Raw genomic sequence first — 25,798 nt, 5'->3', positions numbered from 1 at the left:
TTTATAACTTTCCATGCTTGACAGAATGCTTAAAAAAGATAAATGAAAGTTGAGTTACTCTTTAAGTTATCCCCTTTCTGTAGGCTAGGGAATGACATACAGATCTCTAGGGATCTGAACTCTGGGACTCTCAGCAATCTTGAGAATGAAGCCCTGTCGGATTAGAGTAGAGGTCGAGCTATGTCCAACAGTCCCATAGGCACTGTGTGCACACTCGACCTGTGCTTTATTCAGAGCCCTGTTCTTTGAGTGGCTGAGGGGGTCCTATCAGTCGGACCCCAAGTGATTAGTAAGTTATCACCTATCCAAACGGAGCATGATTTTGCTTATACATACTGTGGCACCGATTCATCAAAGCAGTTTTGCTTCTGGCGTAAATTGACTTGAAGAGTTGGAATTGCACCAAAATTTTGCCACTTTTGGCGTTTTTTCCAACTCTGCCAAAGTTGAGGTAGAGCTAGGGCAGGACAGGGATTGCGGCATGGGTGTGGCGCCACAGCTCGTCTAATTCTTGATGAGCTGTGGCGTTCCATACACCAGAAATCTTCCTCTAGTCGGAGACTGGAGGAAGATTTCTGGCGTGGTGCACAGAGACGCACGCTACTCGCCAGTTGCTCTGACTCTTACACGATCCATCATCAAGATCAGTGAGAAAGTCGTTGGTCTTGATTAGTGATGAGTGGACCCGTGGAAGTTCGGGTTCTGGTACCTGACCTAACCTTTATTCCAAAGTTTGATTCGGGTACCAGAACTGTGCCTGAACTTCAACCAGAACCCGAACAACATTGAAAACAATGGTGACCCGAACTTTTGAGCTGGAAAATGTTCTCTGTCTGTCTCGAATTCTCTTGAAACTCCGAACATTGCAACAGACTTCCAGGAGAAATCCGTGTTCGGCGTTTAGCACCAGACAATAACTGTCCTGACATTCGATCATCTCTAGTCTTGATGAATCGGGGCCAATGTCTTAAGAGGCAGTTTCAAACGATATATATAACTTTACAAAACAAAAAAGCTTTTTGTACAAAATAAAACATTTTTCTTAGGAGGGGCACTATTGCTATACCATTCCTAAAAAGTTTCTACATGAAGAAACTTGGAGGGGTAACTTGTTTTTTTTTCTTTTACCAATGCCTTAGAATTGGTAAAAGTATGAAAGAAGCGCCTCACTAATCCTCCGTTGCTCCTATATTGACCTTGGTGTGTCCTCCCATTGGTCTCTGCCTCATGGACCCATCTTTACACACAGAAAATGGTAGAAGTTGCCAGCTTAGCAATCTACTGGTCACAGTGGAGACCCCTGCAGCCGGTCAATGATACCTAACCTTCCATGTATGGAGATGAGACTAGGAAGTATAGACTGCCGGGGACCCAAACATGTTAGGAACAGCAAAAATCGGTGAGATGAGTGTTCCTTCTCCTACTTTTTCAATTTTATATATTTCTTATATATTGGATCGCTCCCTCCAAAATTAATAAAATTCCATATGCTCCAAAATCAAATAATGATGAATCTGCATTTTTTTTTTATTTACTTTTTTTACACTTTAGAAAACCTGCTCTGACCTTGTTTCTATTGGTTGGACAAACAAAAATTAGACCACACCCTCGAACTGAAAAATATTAGTACTCTACACAGTAATACGTTGGTGATGGCTGATGTAACAGTTTGCGTTATTCTGCATATGAAAAGTCATTTTTTTTTGTCAATTATTAATAATTTATAAAATTCTGTAGCAGCTGGGTAAACCTCTGTTATGTGAAATGAAAAAAAAAAACAATCAAGTTCACTTAATTTTTTTTTTAAATTTATTTTACAGATCCAGAATGCCAATGACGTTCTAATATCCCCCCTGGAGAAGTTTCGTAAGGAACAGATTGGTGCGGCAAAGGTACATTTAATTTTAGCAAGTAATAGGGGTCATGTAGAAATGGTGTAGTTTACTGGCACCTGGTTTGGTTTCTTCCTTTTGCATTTTTACATCTTTAGTTGTTTACATTTATGAAATATTTTGTATTTTGGTTACCATTATATATGTCCTGTGTGGTACCATTATGAACTGTATACTACCGTACTCCTCTGCCATCATAAATGGTCACTGTTTCAACAAATGTTGGAATAAATCAATAGCACAAGTCAATATTAGAAACTTTGTAATATATTTTAACAGAGAAATATTCTTTTTCTCCACTTATGAGCCATTTCTGTCCCCTTCTAACTCCTTGGTTTTTTTCCCCACGGCTCCTCAACTGATCATTCACTCAGTAAAACTACTAAAATCTGTCTTGGTTAAAGAAAGGCAGATTGCCAGGTCACTGAGGGATCAGATAACAGATTCTGATTGAAAACTATTGAGATGGGAGGGGTAGGAGGAGTAGAGTGCGAGAGACATAGACACCCTGATCATATTGCAGCTTTTAGTCTCACACTTGTGCTGGATTCACAGCTACACTGCTCAGTACGGCTGTATAATGTCCATGTTGCTGTAACTTCTGAACATGTCCTTCATACAATCAAAAGAGCAGAACTGTCTCATGTCTGTGTGTTCTGTGTATGTGTGACATTATAGCAGCTAGTCTCCACTCACTAGAGACAGATGAAAGTTAGACATAGAGCCTGCAGAGGGGAAAATTGGTGATTAATGCAGGATACAAGTCATATAATGGCCATAAATAGAGTTATTTCTCTTGTGTACACTCACATGACAGCTTATTCTGAGCAGTCATCTGCTATGACGGGTAATTTTTAAATACTTTGGAGAATGTATAGCATTTGTCCTACGAGCGACTGATATGTGGCACATGTCCAGAATGTGAGTGGAGCATGATATGAGTAGTGTGTGTGAGTAGACCATGATATGAGTTCTGTGCGTGAGTGGAGCATGGTATGAGTACTGTGTGTGAGTGTAGCATGATATGGGTACTGTGTGTGAGTGGAGCATGGTATGAGGAGTGTGTGTGAGTGGAGCATGGTATGAGTAGTGTGTGCGAGTGGAGCATGGTATGAGTACTGTGTGTGAGTGGAGCATGGTATGAGTACTGTGTGTGAGTGGAGCATGATATGAGTACTGTGTGTGAGTGTAGCATGATATGAGTACTGTGTGTGAGTGGAGCATGGTATGAGTACTGTGTGTGAGTGGAGCATGGTATGAGTAGTGTGTGTGAGTGGAGCATGGTATGAGTACTGTGTGTGAGTGGAGCATGATATGAGTACTGTGTGTGAGTGGAGCATAGTATGAGTACTATGTGTGAGTGGAGCATGGTATGAGTACTGTGTGTGAGTGGAGCATGATATGAGTACTGTGTGTGAGTGTAGCATGATATGAGTACTGTGTGTGAGTGGAGCATGGTATGAGTACTGTGTGTGAGTGGAGCATGATATGAGTAGTGTGTGTGAGTGGAGCATGATATGAGTAGTGTGTGTGAGTGGAGCATGATATGAGTACTGTGTGTGAGTGGAGCATGGTATGAGTACTATGTGTGAGTGGAGCATGATATGAGTAGTGTGTATGAGTGGAGCATGATATGAGTAGTGTGCGTGAGTGGAGCATGGTATGAGTAGTGTGTGTGAGTGGAGCATGGTATGAGTAGTGTGTATGAGTGGAGCATGGTATGAGTAGTGTGTGTGAGTGGAGCATGGTATGAGTAGTGTGTATGAGTGGAGCATGGTGTGAGTAGTGTTTATGAGTGGAGCATGGTATGAGTAGTGTGTGTGAATGGAGCATGGTATGAGTAGTGTGTGTGAGTGGAGCATGGTATGAGTAGTGTGTGTGAGTGGAGCATGGTATGAGTAGTGTGTGTGAATGGAGCATGGTATAAGTAGTGTGTATGAGTGGAGCATGGTATGAGTAGTGTGTGTGAGTGGAGCATAGTATGAGTAGTGTGTATGAGTGGAGCATCGTATAAGTAGTGTGTGTGAGTGGAGCATGGTATGAGTACTGTGTGTGAGTGGAGCATGGTATGAGTAGTGTGTGTGAGTGGAGCATGGTATGAGTACTGTGTGTGAGTGAAGCATGATATGAGTACTGTGTGTGAGTGGAGCATGATATGAGTAGTATGTGTGAGTGGAGCATGATATGGGTACTGTGTGTGAGTGGAGCATGATATGGGTACTGTGTGTGAGTGGAGCATGATATGAGTACTGTGTGTGAGTGGAGCATGGTATGAGTAGTGTGTGTGAGTGGAGCATGATATGAGTAGTATGTGTGAGTGGAGCATGATATGAGTACTGTGTGTGAGTGGAGCATGGTATGAGTGCTGTGTGAGTGGAGCATGATATGAGTAGTATGTGTGAGTGGAGCATGATATGAGTACTGTGTGTGAGTGGAGCATGGTATGAGTGCTGTGTGAGTGGAGCATGATATGAGTAGTATGTGTGAGTGGAGCATGATATGAGTACTGTGTGTGAGTGGAGCATGGTATGAGTACTGTGTGTGAGTGGAGCATGGTATGAGTAGTGTGTGTGAGTGGAGCATGATATGAGTAGTGTGTGTGAGTGGAGCATGGTATGAGTAGTGTGTGTGAGTGGAGCATGATATGAGTACTGTGTGTGAGTGGAGCATGGTATGAGTACTGTGTGTGAGTGGAGCATGATATGAGTAGTGTGTGTGAGTTGAGCATCATATGAGTGCTGTGTGTGAGTGGAACATGATATGAGTACTGTGTGTGAGTGAAGCATGGTATGAGTGCTGTGTGTGAGTGGAGCATGATTTGAGTACTGTGTGTGAGTGGAGCATGATATGAGTGCTGTGTGTGAGTGGAGCATGATATGAGTACTGTGTGTGAGTGGAGCATGGTATGAGTACTGTGTGTGAGTGGAGCATGGTATGAGTACTGTGTGTGAATGGAGCATGGTATGAGTAGTGTGTTAGTGGAGCATGGTATGAGTAGTGTGTGTGAGTGGAGCATGGTATGAGTAGTGTGTGTGAATGGAGCATGGTATGAGTAGTGTGTGTGAGTGGAGCATGGTATGAGTAGTGTGTGTGAGTGGAGCATCGTATAAGTAGTGTGTGTGAGTGGAGCATGGTATGAGTACTGTGTGTGAGTGGAGCATGGTATGAGTAGTGTGTGTGAGTGGAGCATGGTATGAGTAGTGTGTGTGAGTGGAGCATGATATGAGTACTGTGTGTGAGTGTAGCATGATATGAGTAGTATGTGTGAGTGGAGCATGATATGGGTACTGTGTGTGAGTGGAGCATGATATGGGTACTGTGTGTGAGTTGAGCATGATATGAGTACTGTGTGTGAGTGGAGCATGATATGAGTACTGTGTGTGAGTGGAGCATGGTATGAGTAGTGTGTGTGAGTGGAGCATGATATGAGTAGTATGTGTGAGTGGAGCATGATATGAGTACTGTGTGTGAGTGGAGCATGGTATGAGTGCTGTGTGAGTGGAGCATGATATGAGTAGTATGTGTGAGTGGAGCATGATATGAGTACTGTGTGTGAGTGGAGCATGATATGGGTACTGTGTGTGAGTGGAGCATGGTATGAGTAGTGTGTGTGAGTGGAGCATGATATGAGTACTGTGTGTGAGTGTAGCATGATATGAGTAGTATGTGTGAGTGGAGCATGATATGAGTACTGTGTGTGAGTGGAGCAAGATTTGAGTACTGTGTGTGAGTGGAGCAAGATTTGAGTACTGTGTGTGAGTGGAGCATGATATGAGTGCTGTGTGTGAGTGGAGCATGATATGAGTGCTGTGTGTGAGTGGAGCATGGTATGAGTACTGTGTGTGAGTGGAGCATGGTATGAGTACTGTGTGTGAATGGAGCATGGTATGAGTACTGTGTGTGAATGGAGCATGGTATGAGTAGTGTGTGTGAGTGGAGCATGGTATGAGTAGTGTGTGTGAGTGGAGCATGGTATGAGTACTGTGTGTGAGTGGAGCATGGTATGAGTACTGTGTGTGAATGGAGCATGGTATGAGTAGTGTGTGTGAGTGGAGCATGGTATGAGTAGTGTGTATGAGTGGAGCATGGTATGAGTAGTGTGTGTGAGTGGAGCATGGTATGAGTAGTGTGTGGGAGTGGAGCATGGTATGAGTAGTGTGTGTGAGTGGAGCATGGTATGAGTAGTGTGTGTGAGTGGAGCATGGTATGAGGAGTGTGTGTGAGTGGAGCATGGTATGAGTAGTGTGTGTGAGTGGAGCATGGTATGAGTAGTGTGTGTGAGTGGAGCATGGTATGAGGAGTGTGTGTGAGTGGAGCATGGTATGAGTACTGTGTGTGAGTGGAGCATGGTATGAGGAGTGTGTGTGAGTGGAGCATGGTATGAGGAGTGTGTGTGAGTGGAGCATGGTATGAGTAGTGTGTGTGAGTGGAGCATGATTTGAGTATTATATGTGGGGGCGCATGAGAGGAGCCTGCACACACCTGTTGCACAGGTGACGCCTCGCCGTCTGGCTTCGCCATGAATCTGACCGACTGCTGACTCTTCTGGCGACTGCACATTATGAGGTTTTCCGTGGTTCATTCTGCAGCTTCACACAAATGTCCTTATCTGGTTAATGAAGGAAAGTGCTATAATGACCGTATTCGGTAATGATTGCGGCGTGGCTGGCGGGGACACAACATTTGTACCCGACTATGAGGATCTCCCCGGTAATGAACGTTTGGCTGTGTCATGGAGCTAATGCAGCAGGAGAGATTTATAAATGGCCCGTCCTTTCTCTCTGGAAATACGGCTGTTTGGATTTTTCCCATCGTCGCTCCGGTCCCTTCTGTAGCGTTATTTAATGGTGCAGCGAGACACAATTACTTCATGATATGATTGTGAACTTCGTCATAAGAGGCTTAATCATTCCTCCTGCTGAGCAGCCATGCAGTAAATGTATATCTGAGAATAACTCAAAAATATCCCTCTTCCATTCTTGTATAATATGATGGAGCGATAGTCTGATCCCAAAACCGCTATCTATGAGAAAAGCTGACAGGCGGGAAAACATATCTCCAACTCCCCATAGTGAGGACATAAATCATCGCTCTGTGATTCCATAATTCGGCCATAATTACACTTCATTAATGAATATTCTTTAATATGTAGCTGAGAGTTTGCTACACTTGAAATGTACCCCCCCCCCAAGAAAGTACCCCAAATACTACAATTAGCTTTTATTTTGAGCAAAATATCAAACTACAAATAATACTACAATACATCACTCCATAACACCATTTGTACATCGATACACTGCTCAAATATTACAGCCATAACTTGCTCAATTGATGGCACCATAAAATATCCAATTCATTGCATTGATTATTGCTCAGTTTGTGCTGCCATATAAGACTGAGCGCTCACCAGTCTCCCAGCCTTGTGTTTGCCGGGAGGCGGTTCGCTCCTGAAGATTGACTGTACGGGCCGGCAATATGGCTGAGCAGCTTTACCACTGTAGCTTCAAAAGACTGCATGGGTACTAAAGCTGGTTGGGTCCAGTGATTCGTGCAGCCTTAGGGCACTTCTTGCAAGCTCTAAAGTAAAGAGCTTGTAAGTGCTGTTCTCCTTGCCTAGGAAACCGGCCGATAGACCGCAGAGGAGGCGGTTACCTAGTCAATGAGCTGTTCTTAAGAACAGAGAGGATTTTTAATAAAAGAGGTAATGTCACAATTCCTCCTCTCAGTATGGTTAGTAGAGATGAGCGGTGTTCGACTAGAACTGTTCGCCAATCTCAAATTCGAGCTGTTTTGGGTGGTGTTCGAGTTGTTCGACGAACCCGAACGATTTGCAAAAAATTCGGCTGTTCGAGGTTATGTTCGATAACTGTTCGTGCACCAAAAGCGTGTCCTGCATGTCTGGCGCTATTTAGATCACCAATCATGCAGGGATTGTCTGCCACTCACTGTAATGCCACAGCCATGGTGGTTGTGGCATTACAGTGATTGCCCAAATCGATGGGAACAGTGCCAACAGTGAAACATGAAAAGCCGGCAATTCATCAGCGGCGTACATCGGTACCCGACAATTTAGAACCGAAAGAATAGAGCTTCACACATAGATTAGATAGATAGAAACATGTCAGTCACACATATAAGAAGCACAGTGACAGTGTTGCTTACTATACTTGTCATTTAGTGTAAAGGATTTATCAAAAAAAATAATAGTGTTTTCATGCACCGTCTCTTTAAAAAAGCCGGCTGGCAATTCAGCATCTGTACCCGACAATTTAGAATAGAAGGAATAGAGAATCACACATAGATTAGATAGATAGAAACATGTCAGTCACATATATATGAAGTACAGTGACAGTGTTGCTTACTGTACTTGTCATTTAGTGTAAAGGATTTATTAAAAAATATAATAGTGTTTTCGTGCACCGTCTCTTTAAAAAAGCCGGCCGGCATTTCAGCATCTGTACCCGACAATTTAGAACAGAAAGAATAGAGCTTCACACATAGATTAGATAGATAGAAACATGTCAGCCACATATATACGAAGTACAGTGACAGTGTTGCTTATTGTACTTGTCATTTAGTGTAAAGGATTTATTAAAAAATATAATAGTGTTTTCGTGCACCGTCTCTTTAAAAAAGCCGGCCGGCAATTCAGCATCGGTACCCGACAATTTAGAATAGAAGGAATAGAGAATCACACATAGATTAGATAGATAGAAACATGTCAGTCACATATATATGAAGTACTGTGACAGTGTTGCTTACTGTACTTGTCATTTACTGCAAAGGATTTATTAAAAAAAATAATAGTGTTTTCATGCACCGTCTCTTTAAAAAAGCCGGCCGGCAATTCAGCAGCGGTACCCGACAATTTATAACAGACAGAATAGAGCTTCACACATAGATTAGATAGATAGAAACATGTCAGTCACATATATAATAAGTACAGTGACAGTGTTGGTTACTGTACTTGTCATTTAGTATTAAAATAAAGGATTTATTATTAAAAAAAATCGGCGTGGGGTTCCCCGTAATTTTAGTCTCTAGCGGAGGTTAAGCAGACAGCTGGGGCAGATGTTTGAAGCCTGGGAAGGGGGTAATACCCACGGAGCTTCCCAGGCTACTAATATCAGCCCCCAGCTGAATACCTAGCCTTTACTACCTATTAAAATGGAGGACCCCCCCCAAAAAAATGACGTGGGGTCCCCCCTAATTTAATAGCTAGCAAAGGCCAGGCAGACAGCTGGGGGCTGATATTAATAGCCCAGGAAGGGAGCCATGAATATTGGCCCCCTCCCAGGCTAGAAACACCAGCCGTCAGCCGCCCCAGAAATGGCGCATCCATAGGATGCGCCAATTCTGGCACTTAGCCTCGCTCTTCCACGCTGCCCTGGTGCGGTGGCAGGGGGTAATAGGGTTGGGGTTGATGTCAGCTTATAATGCCAGCTGACATCAAGCCCAGGTTAGTAATGGAGAGGCGTCTATAAGACACCCCCATTACTAACCCCATAGTCAAAGTTAAAAGAAAACACAAACACCCAGAATAAAGTCCTTTAATTGAAATAAAGACACATTCCTTTATTGTTCTAAATTAAACCATACTTACCATCACGCCCATTCCAGCTGAAGCCAATGATCTCCTGCAATAAAAGAAAAATAATAAAGCAACCTCATCCTTACCTTTCCATGGTTCCCACGACAGCTTCAGCTCTGCTACATCGAGATAACAGGCTGGACCGCAGCAGAACGCTGCCATCCAGCCTGTCATCCCGCAGACACTGAGAAGCGCAGGCATGCTTGCGCTCTGCAGTGTCTGGCTGTGACGGCATAAAGATGAGACGAGTTCATGTCCAATGAACTCGGCGCACCTCATGCACGTCACTGACAGCGTGGGAGAATTCTCCTGCACTCAGCACTTCAGCGTGAGAATTCTCCCACGCTGTCAGTGACGTGCATGAGGTCAGCTGAGTTCATTGGACATGAATGAGCTCACCTCATGCACGTCACTGACAGCGTGGGAGAATTCTCACGCTGTAGCGCTGAGTGCAGGAGAATTTTCCCACGCTGTCAGTGACGTGCATGAGGTGAGCTGAGATCATTGGACATGAATGAGCTCACCTCATGCACGTCACTGACAGCGTGGGAAAATTCTCCTGCACTCAGCGCTTCAGCGTGAGAATTTTCCCACGCTGTCAGTGACGTGCATGAGGTGAGCTCATTCATGTCCAATGAACTCAGCTGACCTCATGTACGTCACTGACAGCGTGGGAGAATTTTCACGCTGAAGTGCTGAGTGCAGGAGAATTTTCCCACGCTGTCAGTGACGTGCATGAGGTGCGCCGAGTTCATTGGACATGAGCTTGTCTCATCTTTATGCCGTCACAGCGAGACACTGAGGAGCGCAAGCATGCCTGCGCTTCTGAGTGTCCGCGGGATGACAGGCTGGATGGCAGCGTTCTGCTGCGGTCCAGCCTGTCATCTCGATGTAGCAGAGCTGAAGCTGTCGTGGGAACCATGGAAAGGTAAGGATGAGGTTGCTTAATTATTTTACTTTTATTGCAGAAGACATTGGCTTCAGCTGGAATGGACGTGATGGTAAGTATGGTTTAATTTAGAACAATAAAGAATTGTGTGTTTATTTCAATTAAAGGACTTTATTCTGGGTGTTGTGTTTTTTTAAATACTTTACTAGAAATTCATGGTGGTCATGTCTAATATTGGCGTGACCCCATGAATTTCGGGCTTAGGGCCAGCTGATAATGCCAAGCTGGCCTTAACCCCTTTATTACCCAGTGAGCCACCGCACCAGGGCCCTGGATGAGTTGGGTACAGCGCCAGAAGATGGCGCTTCTATGAACGCGCCATTTTCTGGGGCGGCTGCGGACTGCAATTTGCAGCGGGTGGGGCCCAGAAAGCTTGGGCCTCCCTGCGCTGCGGATTCCAGCTCCCAGCTGCCTAGTTGTACCTGGCTGGGCACAAAAATAGGGCGAAGCCCCACGCATTTTTTTTTTAAATTATTTCATGAAATTCATGGAATAATTAAGAAAAAAAGGGCTTCCCTATATTGTTGTGTCCGGCCAGGTACAAATAGGCAGCTGGTGGTTGGGGGCAGCCCGTTCCTGCCTGCTGTACCTGGCTGGACACAAATATAGGGCGAAGCCCCACGTCAATTTTTTTTTAATTATTTCATGAAATAATTTTTTAAAAAAAGGCATTCCCTATATTGTTGTGTCCGGCCAGGTACAAATAGGCAGCTGGTGGTTGGGAGCAGCCCGTTCCTGCCTGCTGTACCTGACTGGACACAAATATAGGGCGAAGCCCCACGTCAATTTTTTTTAAATTATTTCAGTAAATTCATGAAATAATGAAAAAAAAATTGATGTGGGGCTTCGCCCTATATTTGTGTCCAGTCAGGTACAGCAGGCAGGAACGGGCTGCTCCCAACCACCAGCTGCCTATTTGTACCTAGCCGGACACAACAATATAGGGAAGCCCTTTTTTTCTTAATTATTCCATGAATTTCATGAATTAAAAAAAAAAATACGTGGAGCTTCGCCCTATTTTTGTGTCCAGCCAGGTACAACTAGGCAGCTGGGGGCTGGAATCTGCAGCGCAGGGAGGCCCAAGCTTTCTGGGCCCCACCCGCTGCAAATTGCAGTCCGCAGCCGCCCCGGAAAATGGCGCGTTCATAGAAGCGCCATCTTCTGGCGCTGTACCCAACTCATCCAGGGCCCTGGTGCGGTGGCTCACTGGGTAATAAAGGGGTTAAGGCCAGCTTGGCATTATCAGCTGGCCCTAAGCCCGAAATTCATGGGGTCACGCCAATATTAGACATGACCACCATGAATTTCTAGTAAAGTATTTAAAAAAAACACAAACACCCAGAAAAAAGTCCTTTAATTGAAATAAACACACAATTCTTTATTGTTCTAAATTAAACCATACTTACCGTCACGCCCATTCCAGCTGAAGCCAACGATCTCCTGCAATAAAAGTAAAATAATAAAGCAACATCATCCTTACCTTTCCATGGCTCCCACGACAGCTTCAGCTCTGCTACATCGAGATGACAGGCTGGACCGCAGCAGAACGCTGCCATCCAGCCTGTCATCCCGCAGACACTGAGAAGCGCAGGCATGCTTGCGCTCTTCAGTGTCTGGCTGTGACGGCATCCAGATGAGCCGAGGTCATGTCCAATGAACTCGGCTCACCTCATGCACGTCACTGACAGCGTGGGAAAATTCTCACGCTGAAGCGCTGAGTGCAGGAGAATTTTCCCACGCTGTCAGTGACGTACATGAAGTGAGCCGAGTTCATTGTCGGCTCATCTGGATGCCGTCACAGCCAGACACTGAGGAGTGGAAGTATGCCTGCGCTTCTCAGTGTCTGCGGGATGACAGGCTGGATGGCAGCGTTCTGCTGCGGTCCAGCCTGTCATCTCGATGTAGCAGAGCTGAAGCTGTCCTGGGAACCATGGAAAGGTAAGGATGAGGTTGCTTTATTATTTTTCTTTTATTGCAGGAGATCGTTGGCTTCAGCTGGAATGGGCGTGATGGTAAGTATGGTTTAATTTAGAACAATAAAGAATTGTGTCTTTATTTCAATTAAAGGACTTTATTCTGGGTGTTTGTGTTTTTTTTTTTTAACTTTGACTATGGGGTTAGTAATGGGCGTGTCTTATAGACGCCTCTCCATTACTAACCTGGGCTTGATGTCAGCTGGCATTATAAGCTGACATCAACCCCAACCCTATTACCCCCTGCCACCGCTACAGGGCAGTGGGAAGAGCGAGGCTAAGTGCCAGGATTGGCGCATCCTATGGATGCGCCATTTCTGGGGCGGCTGACGGCTGGTGTTTCTAGCCTGGGAGGGGGCCAATATTCATGGCTCCCTTCCTGGGCTATTAATATCAGCCCCCAGCTGTCTGCCTAGCCTTTGCTAGCTATTAAATTAGGGGGGACCCCACGTCATTTTTTTGGGGGGGTCCTCCATTTTAATAGCTAGTAAAGGCTAGGTATTCAGCTGGGGGCTGATATTAGTAGCCTGGGAAGCTCCGTGGGTATTACCCCCTTCCCAGGCTTCAAACATCTGCCCCAGCTGTCTGCTTAACCTCCGCTAGAGACTAAAATTACGGGGAACCCCACGCCAATTTTTTTTAATAATAAATCCTTTATTTTAATACTAAATGACAAGTACAGTAACCAACACTGTCACTGTACTTATTATATATGTGACTGACATGTTTCTATCTATCTAATCTATGTGTGAAGCTCTATTCTGTCTGTTATAAATTGTCGGGTACCGCTGCTGAATTGCCGGCCGGCTTTTTTAAAGAGACGGTGCACGAAAACACTATTATATTTTTTAATAAATCCTTTACACTAAATGACAAGTACAATAAGCAACACTGTCACTGTAGTTCGTATATATGTGGCTGACATGTTTCTATCTATCTAATCTATGTGTGATTCTCTATTCCTTCTATTCTAAATTGTCGGGTACAGATGCTGAATTGCCGGCCGGCTTTTTTAAAGAGACGGTGCATGAAAACACTATTATTTTTTTTTAATAAATCCTTTGCAGTAAATGACAAGTACAGTAAGCAACACTGTCACAGTACTTCATATATATGTGACTGACATGTTTCTATCTATCTAATCTATGTGTGAAGCGCTATTCTGTCTGTTATAAATTGTCGGGTACCGCTGCTGAATTGCCGGCCGGCTTTTTTAAAGAGACGGTGCACGAAAACACTATTATATTTTTTAATAAATCCTTTACACTAAATGACAAGTACAGTAAGCAACACTGTCACTGTACTTCATATATATGTGTCTGACATGTTTCTATCTATCTAATCTATGTGTGATGCTCTATTCCTTCATGTCTAAATTGTCGGGTACCGGTGTATGCCGCTGCTGAATTGCCGGCTGGCTTTTTTAAAGAAAGCGTCTTCTGAGCAGTTTGTCAGCTTTTGGACACCTTTGAAGGTGTTTTCTATGTGTTCCTATGTGTTTTTGTTTGCCTGCCATTGGTTTTAACGGTGTTCGACGGTGTTCTAAGGTGTTCGACGAACAGTTCGACGAACAGTTCCTCGAACATCCCGGTGTTCGACGAACCGAACCGAACCCGAACACTACGGGGGTGGCTCAACACTAATGGTGAGTGACAGTTCTGCCGTACAATCTGGGGCAGGGGCGTTCTGAATTGTCAGTATTGTGATTGACAGCTCAGCCGTCCAATCTGAGGCTTGGGCGTGCTGAGCTGTCAGTGTGGTGAGTAACAGTCCAGTCTCCCAATCAACGCCGTTGCAAGCTGGGCTTCCTACAGGTGTCTCCTGTTCGGAATGATTGCCAGGCTATTTAACTGGCTGTCTGCCTCCTGTCTCTGCCAGTTGTAGCTCTGTTCAGTTTGGTGTGTGTCTGCTATGTGCTGTGAGTTCTAGTATTTTAATCTTTTGCCTACCGACCTTGGATTTGCCTTTGATCATCCTTTTGTCTAGCCCCTTTGTCTTGATCTACTATCTTCTTGCAATTCTGACCCGAACTGTGACCTGACTATGCCTTTGTTTCACCCCTTTGTTTATGACATAACCTCTTGGCTTTTGATCTCGGACTCCCTGACTTCCCCACCTCTTGGCGTGTTCGTAAGTAGTGACTGGCATCATAGGTAAATTGAAAAGTTGTTTGTTTTCACAAACACTTGAGACAACCCTATTTTGTTCCTCTACATGTTAATATCCACCAATAGTTTTAAAGGGAACCTGTCATCAGGAGTTTATAACCCAACTTAATGACATGTATGTAAAGGCACCATAAGGGCATGTTCACACGTTCAGTATTTGGTCAGTATTTCACATCAGTATTTGTAAGCCAAAACCAGGAATGGGTGAAAAATAAGTGATAAATACAGAAGTGGTGATGTGTTACTATTATACTTTTCCTCTGATTGTTCCCCACCTGGCTTTGGCTTACAAATACTGATGTAAAATACTGACCACATAGTGAATGTGTGAATGTGACCTCAACGTGTCACAAGTTCAGTGGGGTGGAGAGGGGGGACATTGCACTTGCAGCTCATCTGCCTCCCCCTATTTCCCGCCCAATGCCTGCCTCCTGTCTCTGACTGACCAGTCATTCTTTCTTTCCTGCTTTCCCTAGCGAGATCTTTCGCCAGCGCCATCATTATCTGTGGCGGGGTATGCACAGGAAGGTCCTGATGATATTAAGAAAGCCGGTATATCAGTCTGCACATGTTCCGCCCCAAGGAATTACGGCTCCAGCAAAATATCTTGCTAAGGAAAGAAGGTCACTGTAAGAAGAGTGACCTGTCAATCAGAGACAGTGGGTGGAGAATAGGAAGATAGGTAAGGGAGCTGCAAGGACAATTCTCCCCCACACACCACTGCGCTTCTGGCTCATTTACATAAGATTTTAACTATGGATTCTTCTAAAACAGCAAAAAGGATTTCTACAAGCAAGGTAAGGATTTATTCAGCATTACAGCGGCTTTAGTCACATCTAATTAGTTTGGGGTATAAAATCTCGATGACAGGTTCTCTTTAAGTTAATGCTGCCTTGAAAGCATCTCGCATGTATACTGTACACATATATATATATATATATATATATATATATATATATATATATATATATATATATATATATATGCACACACACATTCTACATACACCTAGTATATTCACTACATATATAAAACTTAAGATAGAAACAAAATGAACATATACCCTTGTGTAAAGTAAGTAAAAAGCAATAGTGCATATAAATAACATAGGGCACTTAGTAAATACTGTTTTTAATCAAAAAAAGAATAAAAGCCATCCCATAGCGACAAGATGTACCCAGTCAGGACGGTCCTAACCTCTAGTATTAAAACCTACCATGTGTCAAAGTGACCTCACTGTCAATAAGGGCCGAGCAGGATTGGGGCCCAACTGTGGACACCCAGCAATGGGAAGCTATATAATGTAATGCCCAACTGAAAGAAAAGGGAGGCCACGCTTTTTTTTTAATCAAAAACAGTGTTTACTAAGTACCCTATGTTATGTATATGCACTATGGTTCTTTACTTACAGCAGGGTATACAGGGGCTTGCGAAAGTATTCACCCAACCCCACCCTCCTCCTTGGATTTTTAACTATTTTGTTATGGAATGTATGGAGGAAGGCGCTGTGGTCAGATGAGACCAAAATGGACCTTTTTGGCCCCCAAGGTAAACGCTATGTCTGGCACCAAACCAGCACAGCTTATCACCCCAAGAACACCATCCCCACAGTGAAACATGGTGGTGGCAGCATCATGCTGTGGGGATGTTTTTCAGCAGCAGGGACAGGGAAAATGGTCTGAGTCGAGGGGAAGATGGATGGTGTGAAATACAGGGATATTCTTGAACATAACCTGTTTCAGTCTGTCAGTGATTTGAGACTGGGACGGAGGTTCACCTTCCAACAAGACAATGACCCAAAGCATACTGCAATGCTAAAGCAACACTCGAGTGGTTTAAGGGGAAATGTGTAAATGTTTTGGAGTGGCCTAGTCAAAGTCCAGACCTTAATCCAATTGAGATTCACCAGAGGAAACCATCTAACTTCAAGAAGATGGAGCAGTTTTGCATTGAGGAATGGGCAAAAATCCCAGTGGCAAGATGTGGAAACCTCATTCAGACTTATCCAAAGCGACTTCCAGCTGTAATTGTCCCAAAAGGAGGCTCTACAAGTACTGACTTTAGAGGGGGGGGGGGTGAATATTTACGCACACTGAAGTTTTCAGTAATTTTGACCTATTTGTTGTTTGCTTCACAATAAAAAGAAAACCAAATGTTCACATTTGCAGGCATGTTCTTTACATGAACTGATGCGAACCCTCAAAAAAACAAAACAGTGAAATTCCAGGTTGTGAGGTATCAAAACATGAAAAATGCCAAAAAGGTGTGTGTGTGTGGGGGGGAGTAATACTTTTGCAAGCCACTATATGTTCATTTTGTTTCTATCTTAGCTTTTGTCTGTTTAATGGCCAGTGTGAACATACTCTTACATGTTGCATGTATACCAACTTATACTCCAGTTCATTTCTTTTGTTTGTAATAATGGTACCACTGGAGAGAGGCAGAGTCATGATCCGGGAGGGCATAACATCAACTGATATACATAATAGACATCAGTAAGTGACTGACTGCCATATATAAGGTGCGAAATATAATATACGACAATGGGAACTATCCTGCCCCTGCCTCTACTACAGAATGAGGAGGCATGAAAGTTTGGATCAGGAGCCGGGGCAGGACCCGGTGCCCTAAATTGTTGTCTCAATAACTGTAAACTTTGAAGCAAACCTGCAACTGTGAAAACCATTAGGTCTGTACAGATTTTAGGCTTCTAGATATAAAATAGCATTTGCTGACTACAAGCAGAGTTTCGGAACATAGTGAGACACTAAAACTCCGTAAAGTTGTAGAACCAATTTACAGTAGCCAAGTGTATAAAACTAGAAAAGTGATCGGTGGCAGCCATTGCGGTGGAGTCCTATATTAATCAGCAAGCTATACGTTTCCTGTGGATGAAAAACAGGATGCAAGAAGTGTCCTGTACAGAAAATGTAGAAACTCCTGAAGGACGAGGCTGGCAGGACTGGCTGCCTTATTTGGTCAGTGTCGGCCATGGTCCACAGCTGGTCGTATTGATGATCCCTGCGTGGGCCAAAATCCTGTGATTCTTTCTGTCTGTCCACTCTGTTAAACATTATTCTGTTCTAGTGCCCCCTGACCTCCACTCGAATTCTCCGCCGCATCAAAGGAGGTCGAGACACGTTTACGCGCCATCGAATTAACTGAGGCTAAATTGGGTTTTCTGTTTGAGTGATACTTTGTAGCTGTTCGCATTTTTTTTTCATTGGTATTTTTGGATAAAATGGAAGAGTAAGAACAGCTTTTGGTAAAGGGATTTTTAGAGTCAACAAGGAGGCATAGAAACCTTTGTTATGATGCAGAACGTAGCGTCTCATTAGGGGACACAGTAGATCTGTGCATAATATTATTGGCCATTCATGCAGCGCAAGTTAAGGTGGGCTTATGCCTCAAGACTTGCGGCACTTCACGACCTCTAATCGACTACTTGTTTGCAGATCGGTGGTTGTTTAATAGTCTGTATACACAGGTAGACCGCATAATAGTATGTGCACATAACGATCTGTAATAGGTCGTTCAGTGCACATAGGCTGCCATTATTCTCGGCAGCTCAGCTCCTGTTTATATGTGGTGCCGAGAAGAATAATCTTTTAGGCAAGGCAAAAAATAATTTAATTCGATGAACAAGCGTTTAGCTCGTTTGTCGGGTGATCGGCAGCCTGTTTAGACTGCACAATTATCAGGGAACAAGTGTTCTAGGAATGTTTGTTCACGATAATGCTGTTGTATAAAATGCACCTTTAGCCCTGTGAAGGCTTCAGAGTTTTTTTTGAGAACATTAGGGATCAAACAGCATCATGAAAACCAAGGAACACACCAGACAGATCAGGGATAAAGTTGTGGAGAAGATTAAAGCAGGGTTAGGTTATAAAAATAATATCCCAAGCGATGAATATCTCATGGAGACCTGTTCAATCCATCATCCAAAAATGAAGGGAGTATGGCAAAACTGCATTCCTACTAAGACATGGCCGTCCACCTAAACTGACATCCCAAGGAAGGAGGGAATTAATTAGAGAAGCAGCCAAGAGGCACATGGTCACTCTTGAGGAGCTGCAGAGATCCACAGCTCAGGTGGGAGAATCTATCAACAGGACAATTATTAGTCGTATTTGCCACAAATCTGACCTTTATGGAAGAGTGGCAAGTAGAAAGCCATTTTTAAAAGCAAGCCATAAGTAGTCTCATTTGCATTTTACAAAAAAACATGTAGGAGACACAGCTAGCATGTGGAAGAAGGTGACCTGGTCTGATGAAACCAAAGTAGAATTTTGGTGGCTGAATGCAAAATGCTATGTGTGGCGGTAAACATTGCACAATACCCTGAAAACACCATTCCCACTGTCAAACATGGCGGTGGCACCATCATGCTGTGAGGATGCTTTTCTTCAGCAGGGGCAGGGAAGCTGGTGAGAGTTAATGGGAAGATGGATGGAGTTAAATACAGGACAATCCTGGAGGAATCTGATAAAGAGGCTGCAAAAGACTTGAGACTGGGGCGTAGGTTCACCTTCCAGCAGGACAACGACCCTAAACATCCTGCCAGAGCTACAATGGAGGGTTAGCGCAAAGCATATTCTTGTGTGTAAATGACCCAGTCGTAGTCCAGACCGAAATCCCATTGAGAATCTGTGATAAGACTTGAAAATTGTTGATCACAGACGCCGCCATCCAGTCTCACTGAGCGAGAGCGAGTGCGCAGAGAAGAAGGGGCAAAAATTTCAGATTTATAAGATATTTAAAAAAACATGAATCATTTCCCTTATACTTTTCAAATACTTGCTACGTTGTGTTGGTATATCACATAAAATACATTTACGTTTGTGGGTGTAACGTGAAAAAATGTGGAAAAATTCAGGGGGTAATACCTTTTCAAGGCATTGTATGTATGCATATAATATACTTACATATTATTTTACTAATCTTCTGGCTAACTTCATTGAACTGTCTCTGACCCCCTGGAATCATCTCTGTTTACTCTCCTAATCCTTATAAGATCAGAATCTAAAGCTGCTAATAATATGCAGCTATGATCATTCATTAAAGTGAATCCCCCTGCCTGACGTTAGTTCAGATTAATAAATAATCCGCTATGTATTAAATGTAATGCAGCTGCGGTTTTACTCTTATCAGCGTCTGGACAGAATCCCCACCACTTCTGCTTTATTCTTTGCATTAGGTCTTTAGCTGTTTGAAATAATAGAATGACTTGTCAAATAAGATTGGATGGGCTCAAGGAAACGTCATTAATGAATATTACCAAGTATGCAGCAGTAGTAATAGATATCACCAAATATACAACCAGTTAAATGATGTCTCCTACCGCTCCATCATGGTTGCTTTCACCTTAAAGGCTACAGACAAAAATTGAAAAAAATATTTTCAGATATGTAAGTGGTTTTCTTAAGTTAATAACATTTCTCTAGGTTTTAGTCTACGATCTTAGTTCCTGCATTCTGTTTTAGAGCCTCTGTTATGCATTTTATGGCTTAGTCTAAGTTTCAGATTTTTGTCCTTTGGGAGTGTCCCTCTCAGTAATATAGGCTGAATGTAATCTCTGTCTTAATAACATTTCTCTAGGTTTTAGTTTATGACCTTAGTTTCTACATTCTTTTTTAGAGCCTCTGTTATTTTGTAGCTTGATCCAAGTTTCTGATTTTTCTTTTGTGGGAGTGTCCCTCTCAGTAATATAGGCTGGATGTGATCTTTGTCTACCCCGGGTGCACATTTTGCAGATTATCAGCTACACATATAGACAGTACACACACATATACATATTAAACACAGCAAAACATTACATAAATGTATACATTACACACACCTTCGACACATATACAGATGCTAGCTATCTGTGCTGCAAACTAGATCTCAACCTCTGTCAGGCATGTGTTATTGCTCCACTGCCTCCGTTCAGAAGTTAGAAAAAAGAGAGCAGCAGGAGGGAGAAAACATACCAAAAATTACTGAGATGGGAAAACCCCTTTAAAAAGAGGACCACATATATTAGATACATATATATTATAGTTGTGTTTATAGTTAGCTAATAGTTTGTTACAGCAGAAAATAGCTCCTTTTTGCCTCTTAGAAGCCCGCACTAGTTGGATACAAAGGAAAATAAATATTTAGAAATGCTAATGACATTATGAACATCCCGTTTAGTGACTTCAGCTCTGGATGAGGTCCTGAGAAAGTTTGACATTACAGTATGTATTGACTTCTCATGCACACTTATGTGCAATTATAAAGCCTAAAGAACAGCTGCATGGTACTGTACATGGATGTTTAACATGGAAGTCTGTGGCAACGATTGTAAGTAAATTGGTAAGCAAAGCGTTATAAATGATATGTGGAATAATATAAACAAAAGTATTATGACACCTACAGGAACTTTTATAAACTTCCATTCCACCAACCCAGTTCCAAAACAGTTGAAACATTGAGTGAAATGTAAAGAAAACAAGAATGCGATGATTCGGAAATCTCGTTGGAACATAGATCGGTAGGTCAACGTTGGACATTTTTCCATAACTGATGTCAGCAACAAATCTCAAAAAAGTTGGGACATGGTTAAAAAAAAAGCTGGAAAACTAAGCTTCTTGTAATAAAAAAAACAACTGGAGGATGTGACACTAGTCAGTACTCAGTGTGACGGTAGTCACTACTCATGGACTTGCCGTGAGGCAGGATAGTCAAGAGGTTCGGGGTAACTACCTAGAGGGCTTGTAATAGACAAATGGAAAAGACAAAAGCCTAGTCAGGTCAGAGTCTGAGGTCAGAGTATCAGGAAGGTAGTGGATCCAGACAAAGAGGTAAGTCAAACGGATGGTCAAAGGTAAATCCAAGGTCTGCAAAAGAGATCAGAATGCAACTTGAAGAACAGAGCAAACATACACCAGTTGAGCAAAGCTACGATTGGCAATGGTGTGACCATTCTCAGAGTGTTAAATAGCCCTGTAATCACCCAAAACGATGACGCCTAGAGGAGAGGAGATCCCACAGACCCAGCCATATAACACGGCTGAGGTGCCATTCACAATACTACACCTCTGTCTCTCAGATTGGGTAACAGAGCTGTCACTCACAATCCTGACAGCTCAGCAAGCCCTCCATCCAAAAGGCTGTAGAGCTGTCATTCACAGCATCCATAGGACACCTTGACTGGTGGAATCGTGCCAGAGGGTAAATTTTCAACTATGTCACATGATTGTGTATAAAAAGACCGTGATAGAAAGGCAGAGTCTCCTGGAAGCAAAGATGGTCAGAGGTTCACAATTGTATCTAAAAATTGTGAAACAATTTCAGGAAAATGTTATTCAATGCAAAATTGCAAAGCCTGTGAATATCCCACCATCTACAGTACATGAAAATATTCAAAGATTCTGGAGAAATCCATGTGCACAAGGGACAAAGCTGATGGTAAATATTGGATGCTCGTGATCTATGGGCCCTCAGGAGGCACTGCATTAAAACAGTCATGATTCAGTCATGCAATTACTGCATGAGCTCAGGAATACTTCCAGAAATTATTGTGTGTGAACACTGAGTGCCGTGTAAAACACAAATGCAAGTTACAGCTATGTCATACAAAGAAGAAGTCAAATATCATCACAATCCAGAAACGATGCCTTCTTCTCTGGGCCAAAGCTCATTTATAATGGACTGAGACAAAATGGGAAATTGTTTTTTGGTCAGATGAATCTAAACGTGAAATTCTTTATGGAAACCTCTAACGCCGTTTCCTGCGGACTCATGAGGAGAGGGACCATCCAGCTTGTTATTGAAGAGAGGGACCATCCAGCTTGTTATCAGCGCTCAGTTCCTGCATCTCTGATGGTTGGGGCTGCATTAGTGCCTATGGCATGGGCATATTACACATCTTCAAAGGCCCCATCAATGCTGAGCATTATATAAAGGTGTTAGAACAATATCTGCTAAATCCAGACAATGTCTATCTCAGGGAAGGTCTTGCACATTTCAACAAAACAATGCTAAACCATATACGACATACATCACAACAGCATGGCTTCTTAGAAGAAGAGTTCGTATTATGAACCGGCCGCCAGCAGTCCAGACTTTTCACCTGACTTTTGGTGCATAATGAAACAAAAAAATCCTGCAAAGACCCCGGAATATGGTGCAGCGAGAATCCTACATCAGACAAAAATGGGATAACATTCCTCTCCCAAAACTTCAGTGATTGTCTCCTCACTTACCAGACATTTAAAGACTATGTTCTATGTTCTGTTGTGAATAAAATATGGTTCTAAGACATTCCAATTCATTGCCTTCTTGTTTTCTTTCTATTTTACTCAGCGTTCAAACTTTTTCGGAATTGAGGTTGTAAATATATAAACATTAATATGGAGATGGTCCCCCCTCTGCAGCCCCCTATAAAAGCTTCAACTCTTCTAAGAAGGATGTCTATCAGATTTTGGATGTGTCTGTGGGAACTTTTGCTCATTCGTCTAGAAAAGCATTTGTGAGGTCGGACACTGATGTTGGAGGGGAGGCCGGGCTCACAGTCTCTGTTCTAGATCATCCCAAACGTGTTAAGTGGGGTTGAGGTTCATATTCTGTGCAGCCTAACATGTTCTTCCACACCAAACTTCCCCCAACCTTGTCTGCATGGACCTTGCAAAGTGCATTGGGCACAGTCATGTGGAACAGAAAAGGGCCTTGCCCAAATTTGGAAGCTAAAATTTTACAAAATGTCATGTATGCTGAAGCATTAAGATTTACCTTCACCGGAACTTAGGGGTCGAGGACGATCCCTTAATGATCACATGGTATTATCTCTCCTCCCCCCAAACATAAGTGTGAGCCGTCTCTCCACTGAACACGTTTCCTCTTCTCGAGAATCCAGTGTTGGTGGCTTTACACCACTGCATCTTATGTATGGCATTGTGCTTGGTGATGTAATGCTGGCATGTAGTTACTTGGCCATGGAAACCCATGTCATGAAGCTCCCGGCGGGGGCTCAGTGTTTGTACTGATGTTAATATCAGAAGAGGTCTGGACTCTGCAGTTAAAGTATGTCCATCACTGCACAGAACACATTTCCTCCAGAGTCTATTGGTGGCAGCTTTACACCACTCCATCTTACACTCTGCTTTGTGCTTGGTGATGTAAGGCTGCATGCAGCTGCTCGGCCATGAAGCTCCCGGCGGGGGCGCAGTGTTTGTGCTGATGTTAATACAAGAGGAGGTCTGGACTCTGCAGTTATGGAGTCAGCAGAGCGTTGGTCATTTTTCTGCCCTCTGCTCCTCAGCACTCGGCCCCCCACTCTGCAGTGTTACGGGGTCTCCTCTTCATGACTGAGTTGTTGCCATTCCTTCCACTTCTCAATAATATCACGCACAGGTGATGGGGGAAGATTCAGGAGGAAGAAATGTCATGAGCGGACTTGTTACCGGACCGGATCGCACTGGTATCAGTGAGCTCTTTACAGTAGATACATATATAGCCTAGATACATGTGTATGAAATTGTAAATACATATTAGTTCCAAGATAGATATTAAATATTTATCTGATAATTATCTGTCTTTCTTTAGAGGAGATTTTTTGTATTTTACTAAGGGAATGACTGGGGCTGACTTATGGTAAATGATAGTATAAAAATAACAATGACTGCTTGATCCTGCGTGGTGATGATTAATACGTGACATCAGGAGACCTGGAAGTCTGCAGGAATATCCGATTTCAACAGCAAAAGGAATAAAAAAAAGTGTTTTGTTTTCAGATTGAGTAAAATAACAGAATTTATTTGCGGTGGAAGAGAGTCCAAGAATTTCTAGAAGTGGAATGTGCTAAAGACCATAACTCGCCATTTCCCGCTAGTAAACAGGTTTTATGACCGAGATTGAAACAGCAGGTGCCCAAATGATCTGAGAAGACAACATTTACTGTACTTATGGGAAATCAAACTTCTTTTGACTTAGATTTCGTTCAAAGGGAAAATGGAGCAGATACCGCTAGTAACCTTTCACATTGCTGCAAAGTGAAATTTGAATGGTTGCCATGGGCAACTCCTTCTAATGGGGACTAGTTATAAAGTCCCCATGTGTCTTTGTGTCAGAAAATCTGGACTTTCATTAATGGTGGTCAATGAATGAGTTGTATCACCTATATGAAATTTTTTAGATCTGATGAACACAATCTACAAAAATAAAACTTCAGATCTTGCATGTCTCCTTGGCCTAACAACAGGCTCGCCTCCAGGCCCTAGCAATGGGCCTGACCAACGGCCCAAGCAACAGGCCCTCCTCCAGGCCCTAGAATGGCTTAATTCCAGGCCCTAACAACAAGCCCGCCTAAAGACTGCAGCAACAGACCCAACTCCAAGCCTAACAATAGACCCAACTCCAGAACCTAGCAACAGGCCTGCCTGAAGGCCCTGGTAACAAGTCCATCTGACCAACAGCCCAGGCAACTGGCCCTCCTCCAGGCCCTAGAATGGCTTAACTCCAGGCCTTAGCTACAAGCCTGCCTAAAGACTGTAGAAACAGACCCAACTCCAAGCCTAACAATAGACCCAACTCCAGGACCTAGCAACAGGCCTGCCTAAAGGCCCTCATAACAAGCCCATCTGACCAACAGCCCAAGGAACTGGCCCTCCTCCAGGCCCTAGTTACCAGCCCGCCTAAAGACTGCAGTAACAGACCCAACTCCAGGCCCTAACAATAGACCCAACTCCAGGACCTAGCAACAGGCCCGCCTCAAGGCCCTGGTAACAAGCCCATCTGACCAACAGCCCAAGCAACTGGCCCTCCTCCAGGCCCTAGAATGGCTTAACTCCAGGTCCTAGCTACAAGCCTAGAGACTCTTAACAACAGACCCAACTCCAGGCCCTAACAATAGACCCAACTCCAGGACCTAGCCACAGGCCGGCCTCAAGGCCCTAGTAACAAGCCCATCTACATGCCTTAACAATAAACCCAACTCCAGGCCCCAGTAACAGGCCCATGTCCAAGCCATAACAGGCCGACATCCAGGCCCTAGTAACAGGTCAATGTCCAAGCCCTAGTAACAGGCCCACCTTCAGGCCCTAGCAACCGACCCACCGCCATGGAGTGAAGAGTACAAGGGTTAGATGGAATATCTCCTGTATTAATTTTCTGAATTATTTTCTTTTACTTATACTTTTCTAGATTTGTATAATCATTGCCTGCTTTCTTGGAAAAGATGCAGCTTAAACAACGATCTCGCT

The 25,798-nt window shown here is 43.4% G+C and overlaps 1 protein-coding gene across 2 annotated transcripts in view; it reads left to right on the top strand.

Annotated features, from left to right (window-relative positions):
* Positions 1–25,798, top strand: part of ARHGAP42 (Rho GTPase activating protein 42) — a 343,252-nt gene that overhangs the window by 182,812 nt on the left and 134,642 nt on the right. The window contains exon 4 of one of the 2 annotated variants that reach the window (XM_073662140.1): positions 1,821–1,892. In XM_073662140.1, the coding sequence (XP_073518241.1) occupies positions 1,821–1,892 (72 nt within the window). Of the gene's footprint in view, positions 1–1,820; positions 1,893–15,103; positions 15,371–25,798 lie in introns of those variants that run through there. The other variant, XM_073662146.1, reaches the window with a different exon arrangement.

The sequence above is a fragment of the Phyllobates terribilis genome, unplaced genomic scaffold (assembly GCF_046119375.1).
Source record: "Phyllobates terribilis strain yellow unplaced genomic scaffold, ASM4611937v1 Scaffold_2__4_contigs__length_985480577, whole genome shotgun sequence".
In the NCBI taxonomy this organism is placed as follows: domain Eukaryota; kingdom Metazoa; phylum Chordata; class Amphibia; order Anura; family Dendrobatidae; genus Phyllobates; species Phyllobates terribilis.
This window is presented reverse-complemented; position numbering and strand designations above follow the sequence as displayed.